Source organism: Pimephales promelas, chromosome 25 (genome assembly GCF_988280905.1).
Source record: "Pimephales promelas chromosome 25, fPimPro1.hap1.1, whole genome shotgun sequence".
Taxonomy (NCBI): Eukaryota; Metazoa; Chordata; class Actinopteri; order Cypriniformes; family Leuciscidae; genus Pimephales; species Pimephales promelas.
In genome coordinates this window covers 2,597,931-2,608,849 of record NC_142793.1, presented here as the reverse complement: position 1 = coordinate 2,608,849, position 10,919 = coordinate 2,597,931, and the positions used below count along the sequence as shown (strand labels likewise).

Below are 10,919 nucleotides of genomic sequence, written 5' to 3'. Positions count from 1 at the left end.
CATGTTTTAGGCCTATGGTCCTTGCACACAGAGTCCGAAGTTTTCGTATGCATTTTTTCGTATTTGTCATCGTAAAAATTCGTCACGCACAGAAACCTTGCACGCTGAGTCCGATGCGTATGAATTCATCCATAGCGAAAAAAAGTTTACTTCAGGATGGCAGCGGCTCAGTTTGATGCTCTGCTAGCGATACGTATTAAATAGATGATTTCCAATTTCCACCAACCAATTGATCCTGAGCAGTTCTGGATTTTGGCGCTCGCTTGTACGGAAATTGAAATCGTACCAGAGTATAATTTTGACAGCCGAAAGTTTCGGAGGCAGTGTGTAAACGTGATTGACACAACGTGAGGTCGTATTTATTTTTTTAACATGCGAAAATCTCAGACTCGGTGTGCTGACTCACTTTTAAGCCTAAAATTTTGTATTCAGGGTCTCCCATTTTCATGCAGAATCTCCTCGAAGGACACTTTTGTTGTAATTCACTCAGGCATTTCCTGAACTTCGCTGTGGGCTCGTCACAGTTGCTGCCTCGACACATTGCTCTGGTCCTTAAAAAGTTCCTTGAAGATTCCTCTGTGCCTCCTTGGATTCATGGTGTGGTCCATAATGCTACATCTTGCTTCAAGTTCTCTGAAAGACTGAAAGTGACTAGGTCCCAAAGAGGCATCCCAAAATCCTGTTTGGATGAAGTCTGTTCCATCTTGAGGAAGAGTCTATACTCATCCCAGCAAGTCTTCTCGCCCATAATGGACGAAGGGATTGCGTTATCTTTAAGTGGGATTACCATGTCCTTTGATCCCGAAGGTTCCCCGTCTCCTTGCTTGACAAGGAACGTCCCCTCTCCAGACAAGGGCTGAGTCCTCTCCTCAAGCCCCTGTAGCCGGCCTGGCTCAAGGCTGCTGGGATTGAGAGCGCTCTATCTTCAGCATTGGCTCTGTGTTCTCGGAGTCGCTGTGGTGCTTTCGATCTCTCGGCTGCTGATCCCCTTTCCCCCCGCGGGTCCAGGAGGGCGAGCGCACATACCCGCTGTGGGGGAATCTAGGTAACAGCGGCTGCTGACGATCTGTGGGGCGAACTTACAAAACCATCCAATGAAAAACAACATCATAGTCAGTCACAACAATGACACGGCTATAGTTCTATTCCAAAACCTAGTGTACCGCCTACCTAGATGACATTTTAAGTCTCCGTATGACATGCAGACTCTTCATTACCAGATTGGCATCAAGGTTAAGATCAAGGGTGCTCAATCCAGTTCATAGAGATCTAACTACCTGCAGAGTTTAGATCCAGCCCTGTCTGTTATTAGTAAGTGCTTCTGAAGATTTTTTAGCTGGTTGAGTAGTTTAATCAGGGTTTGAGCTGAACTTGATCTCTAGCAACAAGATAGGGCACCTCTGGTTTAGAAGTTATCTTCTAAGGGGCTTACACGACTTTGTGCATTTTGGCCGTTCTTTTACACAACAACTGCGTTTTGAGGGCCTGAAAATACGAACTGTGTCCATGTAATCAACAAAAAAGCTAATCTCTTTTGACAATGCGTGGAAAACTCTAAGCAAAAACGTCTCAGTTTTAAGCATATGGTGTCGTGTAAATGTACCCTCATGGCGCTTTTCCACTGCATAGTACGGTACGGTTCGGTTCGGTACGGCTCACTTGTGGTGCTTTTCCACTGCATGGTACGGTACAGTACGGTTCGCTTCAGGTCGCTTTAAATGGTACCTGGTCTGTTGAGGTTCCAAGCGTACCGTACCGGTACTAAAATGTGACGTGAAACACTGCAGATCACTGATTGGTCAGACAGAATCGTCACTACCAGCGTCACTACTAGCGTCATTGGATTTGCGACACGAGACACGAGATGCTTTTTTAGCAGTATTTTTGATTTGATTTTGATTTAATCGATGAGCTGTTAATGTATATAACAATACAAAATAATATATACGGGTATGGTTTTACAGCTAAATTCAGCATATTGACACAAAATGATAACTGCAAATCCACCTTTCGCTGACTGGAGTCCAGTTGTTTCGATCCATTTGCTCCTCTTTCCATAGCAGTCTGTAAAAATATACCTCCGATGTTTTGTCAAATCTAGTTGTAGGACTACAGTCAATCGCAAAGCTCTTTCCCACTTTATTTGTGTGTGTTGTGTTTGTTTTTCGCGGCATTCACGCTGAACACATACAGCCGCTCAGTCTTTTTGCCACTCACTGTGAGGAACTGCAGGCACGCCGGCCAACGATGACGTCACGCGCATACCCTCTATTGAAACAGTTTGACCTGCTGTCAATGGTAGTCAAGAGTAGCGTTGTGAGTTGTCCATCACAGAGAGATCTATAAACCAGCCATTAATGACGTCCCATCATGCTTCAGAAGATTGCTGCCTAGAACGCAAAGATGCTCACTAGGTTTTGGAATAGAGTTCATATAATTTATACTGGTTTTATTTCTCACAGAAAGGGATTTACATTAACAAAGCAACCATTTTCAATGAAAGCTGGTAATCTGAGGGCACATGAGCGACAGACACTGCTGGTGTTCAGTTAAAGCCCAGTTCTGATACGATGAGGCAACTATTGAGTGATGCAGGACGTCACTTTGAAGGCCGACCGGCAGTTCGCATCACGCTGGTTCCCTCAAGAAAAACCCAGTAGGATTTTCCCAAAGGCTTTTTGGATCATTGCTCTGTGATCAACAAAAGTTTATGACGATTGTACGTAGTCAAAGATTAACAACTTTTATGAATTTTGAAGCCTAAATGCAGTCGCCAGAAAAGTAAAAAGCTAAAGGTAGGCTATAATTCAACGCCACCCTCACTAAGCTTCCGACAACTCTTTCAGTTTTTATCTAAACACATTTTCCCGTAACGTTTGAGTTAAACTAGTTCAACTATTTTAACTATAATGAGGCTGTAACGGTGGACTGAGTTTGGCTGTTCGGCTGATGGCGTCGCATTTAGCCACTTGTTAGCAACCGCCTTTTTCAAGACGCGTAACAGCTTAATAAATCACGAGATAGGCAGTACTGATGTTTTATATCCTAGAATAAAACGTGAAAGTGTCTTCAGCTTGTTCATCACAGACCTTATTTCAGCCATTTAACCAAAACCCCACTCAAAAAAACCACTGACTTCGGAACGATGTAACTTGTTTTGGCCTACGAAGTGACGTCATACCTGCACCACCCTATATGAGTGTAAACGACAGTTTATTCAGAATACCTACTAACAACCAAAAGTAAAAACAATAAATGACCTAGTCATTGTGAGCACCTCTCAGCGTCCATTTTAAGCACTGCCAAGATGGGCCAAGAAGACAAATGTTATTCACATAACTAGGAGAAAATTAACCCTTATGCTGCATTAGGGACATTTTTGGTCTTTTGCAGTTTAATTTCTTTGACCATTTTGGCTGTTTTAATGCAAATGGTATGAAATTTGGCAAAATTGTGACTTTTTGGATACATGTAAAAAATGTGATCCCATTTTGCAAAATATGTATAACACACACTGTGTAGATTAAATAGTAACACTCAGCACCATAAAGACCAAAAATGGCCCATTGAAACCCATTAAAACGTTGTTTAAATCTGAGGCTGTCAGTAATACATGAAACATGATTTTTGCACAAACATCCTTTCATTTTGAAGCAAAAGCATTATATTTGCATTATATAGTGTATTCCACCAGATGACGTCACTACATATTTATTCCCTATGGGTGGAAATGCACCTTATTTTAGGCAATAGGCAATGTTTAATAGGTGGCCATTTTTGGTCTCTAACGCGCTAAGTGGGATTTTTTGCAAAGTGGGACTGTGATAATCCAAATCTAAAGTTTTCTCTTTGCATTTAGTTTATTGAAAATTATTGAATTTTTGTGTTTTTACTCTTATACAAATCGATGGTTTCGCAAACAAAACTGGTAATTAAAGGGTTAAAATCCTGAAATTGAATACATTTTTGGTAGTTATGATGAGGACTGATGCTGGTTAACAGATTTAACTTGGTAAAAGTGGAAAATAATAATAATATATAATATTTTAGGCAATGTTTAATATGTGGCCATTTTTGGTCCTTAATGCACTCAACGGTGTTAAAAATCTAATGCAGCACAAGGGTTAAGGTAATTTAACAGAGTTGAGGATGCACTGACATTGCCTCATAGTTTAAATATTTAATATGTGCACTTCAGCTCAGACCTTAATCAAATAATAATGTGTTCCATGGAACCGAACGTTGAAGTCACCACGAATACATCATTCTCTACTCGAAACGTTATCATCTGTTTTCTTTGTCTTGCTACACAGTGAACATTGTGTCGTAAACAATAGAGCGCTGCCAGAGTGAGTCCTAAAACATAGAAACTAGCATTTTTGCACATCCGGTTCCCTGTCCCAAAGTCAAAGGGTTTTTGGTTAAATGCCTGAAATAAGGTCTGTGGTGAACACATGCTCAAGAGATTTTCAAGTTTTGTTTTATGTGATAAAATACACCAGTAAAACTCCACTCTTGAAATAAGTCTGTTAACAAGAGGCTGAATGGGACTATTGTTGTGGACATTAAACGCCATCACACCGTAAAGGCAACAATAGTGTGATTATACTTGCTCTCTTGCAAATGGTTCTAACTTGTAGATTTTAAATAAAGATTGAAATACCAGTCAGAAATGACACAGCGTTTAAATAATGGTATAGATTGTTTATTGTCGAACTCTAGATTTTTTTCTTCTGGCAATTCTATTAAAGCTTCAAAAATCATTAAGGATGTGTTTATATGTGAAGATTAACTTTTATTAGCCCCTCCCCCATGGTGAAAATCAAGTTTTTAATGTTTATGCGTCTACTACGTGGTGTTTTTAATATGCATTAACACAATCCATGTGTAAATTCATAAATGGACAGCATTGCTGAGTATTTTCTGCTTAAAACTGCAGTGAACCAAAAACGGTGTGAAATCGCTGATGTTTCTGACCAATCAGATCAAACAGTGGATCGCTGAGTGAGTGAGTGAGTGGAGGCGGGGCTCATCTACATATTCATAGAACTGCGCATACTAATGAGGCGAATGAGGAATGACTAATGAGGAAGGTATTTTAAAGGCATGACAGAATTTTTTTCAAGGATGTAACATTTAAATGTGTGATTTTGGAGAGAAAATTATTGACTACATGGGGACTATTAATCACAATAAGAATGATCAACTTTTATTGATCCCAGAGCTTATTTTCTGTAAATTGAAAGATTGTCTTTTTGTCGAGGGAACCAGAGTGATGCTTGTTGTGATGCTTGACTGGAATGATTTCCCTAATAATTAGCAAACTTCAAAATCTGATATGGAAAGTAAAGATCAGTGTGTTGACTCACTGGCTGGGGACTCGGTATGGTTCTCCTCGTCCGAGTCGGCGAACACCTCCCCGAGCTCCTGGTCGGACATGTCTGTGAGCTCAGTCAGGTCCAGGAGGTCGAAGTGCACCTCCAGAGACGACACGCTGCTGAGAGGCTCTGTGATCGGGCACAAGACATCGTCACTGAGGCCAGGCCGCCGCTAAAGAGCAATCGCCCTGTTTCTCGCTCAGACGTGTGCGCTACTGATAGAGCTGCACGATTGATCATTCAGAGATTGTGACCAGAGATTGTGTCATCTCATTACTAAATGACTGATTCGGCTTTGTCCATTAAACCTTCAGATCAGTGTTCTGATCCAGAGAGAGCCGTTGTCATGAATAGATATGAAACAGCTTCACTAAGTCTTTTCTGTGTTTAACATCACAGTATCATTATTTCTGTCTTACAATCATTCAAATTAAACCAGAAGCACTGGGATTCAAACACTGATGTCTACAGTAGTGATAAAACCAGAGTAAATCACCTTTAGAAAGTAACAGCGGTTAAATCATTTTGTCGGTACACCAGTAGGTGGCGACAAGTGACTGTTAAAAAAATTGTCATTGAATTATTCACTTAAAGGGATACTCCACTTTTTTTGGAAATACGCTCATTTTACAACTCCCCCGGAGTTAAACTGTCGAGTTTTACCTTTTTTGAATCCATTCAGCCGATCTCCGGTTCTGGCGGTACCACTTTTAGCATAGCTTAGCATACGTCATTGAAGTGCACAAGACCAGTAGCATTTCTGGGTTTCGATATTTTTCCTATTTAAAACTTGACTCTTCTATAGTTACATCGTGCACTAAGACAGACGGAAAATGTAAAGTTGCGATTTTCTACACTGCAACTAAACGTATTTCCAAAAAAAAGTGGAGTATCCCTTTAAGAGTTTCGATCAAAAATGCTGATTTATTTAGTAATGAAACGCGAGAAGTATTTATATATTATTCAGTATTATAAGTATTATAAATACTTCACGTGTTTCATTACTAAATGATGAATGAGTGATTCATTGAATCATTCATGATTTTGAAAAGAATTCAGATTAATTAAACATTTTAAACAGACTGCAGCAATTAACTTTTTGTCCTAACCTCTAGTAAATAAGGTTATTTTGTTAAGATTCGTAGAGGATTGTGATCAGGGGCGTTTAGGGGTGGGGTTAGGGATCAGGGGGCAGAGATGGGTAGGTTTAGGGGTGGGGTTACGGATCAGGGGTGTTTAGGGGTGTGGTTAGGGATCAGGGGGCAGAGATGGGTAGGTTTAGGGGTGGGGTTAGGGATCAGGGGTGTTTAGGGGTGGGGTTAGGGATCAGGGGGCAGAGATGGGTAGGTTTAGGGGTGGGGTTAGGCATCAGGGGTGTTTAGGGGTGGGGTTAGGGATCAGGGGGCAGAGATTGGTAGATTAGGGGTGGGGTTAGGGATCAGGGGGCAGAGATTGATAGGATTAGGGGTGGGGTTAGGGATCAGGGGGCAGAGATTGGTAGATTAGGGGTGGGATTAGGGATCAGGGGGCAGAGATTGATAGGATTAGGGGTGGGGTTAGGGATCAGGGGGCAGAGATTGATAGGATTAGGGGTGGGTTAGGGATCAGGGGGCAGAGATGGGTAGATTAGGGGTGGGGTTAGGGATAAGGGGGGTGGAGATGGGTAGGATTAGGAGTGGGGTTAGGGATCAGGGGGCAGAGATTGATAGGATTAGGGGTGGGGTTAGGGATCAGGGGGCAGAGATTGGTAGATTAGGGGTGGGGTTAGGGATCAGGGGGCGGAGATTGATAGGATTAGGGGTGGGGTTAGGGATCAGGGGGCAGAGATTGGTAGATTAGAGGTGGGGTTAGGGATCAGGGGGCGGAGATGGGTAGGATTAGGGGTGGGGTTAGGGATCAGGGGGCAGAGATTGGTAGATTAGAGGTGGGGTTAGGGATCAGGGGGCAGAGATTGATAGGATTAGGGGTGGGGTTAGGGATCAGGGGGCAGAGATTGGTAGATTAGAGGTGGGGTTAGGGATCAGGGGGCAGAGATTGGTAGATTAGAGGTGGGGTTAGGGATCAGGGGGCGGAGATGGGTAGGATTAGGGGTGGGGTTAGGGATCAGGGTAATCCTCCCCCTGGATTTCGTGTTCTGCAGTGAGGACACTCTCTTATATTTCTCCCCCAAATCAAAAGAAAATAAATTACATGGAGACCATTTTTAAACCATTTATTAATCTAGGTCAATGTTAAGGTCTATTGGAGTGAAAATGCTGTGACATGGAAAACAATCTTAATGGTCTCAATTTATGTTGCAAAAAATCAAACTCTTCCGTCTCTAAACCAGACGTGTCCTCGATACACCAGGTCCACTCACGTCGTTTCTCTGTGATCAGCACCTGGCTGCCGTGATGGGACGGGGTGCCGACATGCTCTCCTGAGGCATTGTGGGACGCCTCGCTGGTGAGGCTGGCAGAGCTGGAGGACTTCAGAAGCTTCTGGAACTCTCGGTCTCTAAGTGGCTCTACAACAAAATCATAGAATATAGATTATAAAGCGGTTACACACAATTAAAATATTAAAACCAAATAATATGTATCAATGCAATTTTCACGCTGGATAAAATAGTCACTAACCAGGAACAGCAACAGAGTTACATTACTTCGCCATTAGATGGCGGCAAAGATGAGTCAGTCAGTAGAGTAGACTTTTATATTGAAATGATTTAAAATTGTAAAGAAGGGGAAGCAAAACGCAACTGACAAATGACTAGCAGGCATGGGAAACATAGATGTCCCTAATAAAAGCTAGATGTCTCATCCGCGCTGCTGGCCAATGGAGGTTGACGTTTGCACCGGCGGCCATCTTGTCACAGGCAGCTCACTCACTCCTAACATTGTGTTTTAATGGTGCATGTGCTTTTTAAATAACCATAACTTGCTCAATTTTCTACCAATTTTCAAACGGTTTGGTTTGTTATGACGATAGAGACTCCTCCGTAAGACATCTAGCCTTTATTATGGATATCTATGATGGGAACATTGAAATATATAGGACTGAACTGGAGGACATTTAAAGACAACATACACGCTTGTTTCTCTGGCGCATAACCTCTATAAGCTTCAATGAATGATATCAATGAGAACATATATTTACGTTGCTAGGGGTGTTGTGTAGTGATATATAGAACCGTTGTTTTATTGTTAATAAAATCACAGCTATCGACCAATCAGAATCAAGGACTGGAACAAACCGCTTTATAATATTGGTGATTTATAATGTGTATTTTTTTGCCCATTGCCATAATATTAGTGTGTTCTGGGGGGTAACCAGGTCATTGCCATGCAGTTGCAGGGGCTTCTGGGTATACTGGCACATTATTCGCCGGAGAATTGCTATGCGGTCGCTAGGGTGTTCCTCGTGTCCCGTTCTCTAATGGGGTTTGCCAGCGGTTGCCAGAGAAGTGAAACAGAAGATGCTTGTGTTTCACTCACTGTTTGAAGAGCTTCCAGACATCTATTGATTTCTGGCGGCAGCAGTCAAAGCAGACAAGCCTTTTATACAACTGAAGGCAATCACACACATGGGACATGAAAACAAGTGCACGACTGGATCTACCTCTGTACGTTTTTTTTGCTCCAAATACCATTTAATTAAAAAAATAATAATAAATAGAACTCACCCTAAAACTGACTATATCTCAATACATTGTGTAGATAGAAATATTCTATAAGTTCCCCTATTATGCTTTTTCTGAACTGCGTGAAATGAGTCGTCAGTAATTCAGTCTCACTTCCTGCTGAACCTGCGTAGGATTGTAACCAATTTGCATAATGCAAGCCTCTGGTCTTGATTGGCTGAACAGCATCTCTTGGCCCCACCCATTAAACACTAGTGTATCTGAGTTGGTTCGTGTTGTTCGCGTCGAGAAGACGTGGTTTCTGCTGACGAAGCAAATCCACTTTGATGAGACTGATACGCTCAAACCCATGCCATCGTTACTGTTCATATCACTGTGATCAAGAGCTGAGATTCAGATATGATAATGAGCGTTTGCTCTCTGACCAATCACAACAATCTGGGTCATCTGACCAATCAGAGCAGAGCAGCCTCTTAGAAAGGCGGGGTTTAGAGAGACTGAATCTTCGAACGAACCGTTAAAGACAGTGAGAAAGAGCTGCCATGGATAGTGTTTTTTGACCTTGAATGCATGTAAACCTATTGTTCGAGTCTCCAAAACAAAATTAGGATCCTCTAAAATGGCATAATGAGGGTAATTAAGATGAACAGAAAAGGCATGTGAGTTTTGCAAGGCTCTTTCCCTGTAGCAGCTGAACTGGACTCGCAGAAACAGCAGGGCCAAACAACATTATATAATGGGAAAAATATATATAATCACACTAATACATTAACATTAAATTGACAGACCTAAAAAAAAAAAGATTACATCCAACCATTTTTAACAGTTTCATCCAGTTTCTCTGTACATAAACTTTCTTTATGAGTCCCATATAGCATCCCACACTTGAAGAATCTATAATGTGAAGGTTTAGGGAGTTTTCCAGCTGCGCCTGTTCTCCTCCGCAGTCTGCGGGTCATCCCTCCCTTCACACACCTCTCATTAGCCCACACACAGATCCCGCTGGTGCTTCCCTTTCTGTGCGTGCCAGTCATGCAAATATTGGTGCAGGGATTGCTACACACTGGTTAATTCCAAAAGGCTCTCCATCTAAACCGTACACTCTGAAACCAGCTATATTTTGAACATCGCCCAGTGGTACCCAAGTCCCATTGTCTCAAAGTAGCCGCTGCAAAGATGCAACTCAATGTCAAATTCTCAAAGACAAAATGCATCCAAAAATCCCTCTTGCTCATGACCTTTCACGTTTATTCGCGTTTGAGCTGAAGTAATCGTGTAAGCCTCCACCCTACATGCATCCAAGTTGCTGTGCCTTTCCCCATGTGCATGAATGCTGAGCGCCGGCTTCTCTGACTGCCTGCTTTGTCTGAGAGCTGGAGAATAAAGGACATGGTGGCGGCTCGTACAGCGGGCTATTGAATGCATTGTGTGTTTAAATGCGTCTGAAGAAATGTTTGCTCTTACCTGCAGCACTAGAGTCTGCCTGAGCCTCCATTAAGTCTCTTGTAGCGACCGGTGCAATGCTGTTTGGCGTCGCAGCCAGGATTAGAGGGAGCGCCTCCTGTCTCGTGTGCTCTCTCGCTCTCTCTCTCTCTCTTCCCCACCCCTACTACATGCACAGTCACACATTCACTCCTATTGTCACTGCAGCGCACACAACACTGACACATGAAGAGTCCCGCTGGAGAAACGCAGTCAGCCACAACTGCATGACACACCAAAACCGAAGAGAGCGAGGGAGGGGTGCGCCCATAGACAATACAAAGGGTTGATATACACTCTAAAAAAATGCTGGGTTGTTTTAACCCAATTTTGGGTCAAATATGGACAAACCCAGCCATTGGGTTACTTTTTTTTAAAATTAGATTTAAATATTTTAAGCATTGAACAGCCATTGGCTAATAGTCGCAGTAGCTGAA

General features: G+C 42.4%; 1 protein-coding gene across 2 annotated transcripts; it reads right to left on the bottom strand.

Moving 5' to 3' along the window:
- Positions 1–249: 249 nt before the first annotated feature.
- Positions 250–10,596, bottom strand: dbndd1 (dysbindin domain containing 1). 2 transcript variants are annotated; one of them, XM_039656784.2, is made up of 4 exons: positions 10,465–10,596; positions 7,738–7,884; positions 5,370–5,507; positions 250–1,078 (listed from the first exon to the last, which is right to left on the bottom strand). In XM_039656784.2, the coding sequence occupies exons 1-4, from the start codon at positions 10,493–10,495 to the stop codon at positions 894–896; spliced, it is 501 nt and encodes a 166-aa protein (XP_039512718.2). In that variant the 5' UTR covers positions 10,496–10,596; the 3' UTR covers positions 250–893. The 2 variants fall into 2 exon arrangements, with proteins under 2 accessions (XP_039512718.2, XP_088983503.1); XM_089127377.1 differs by having other exon boundaries at positions 770–1,066.
- Positions 10,597–10,919: the final 323 nt, after the last annotated feature.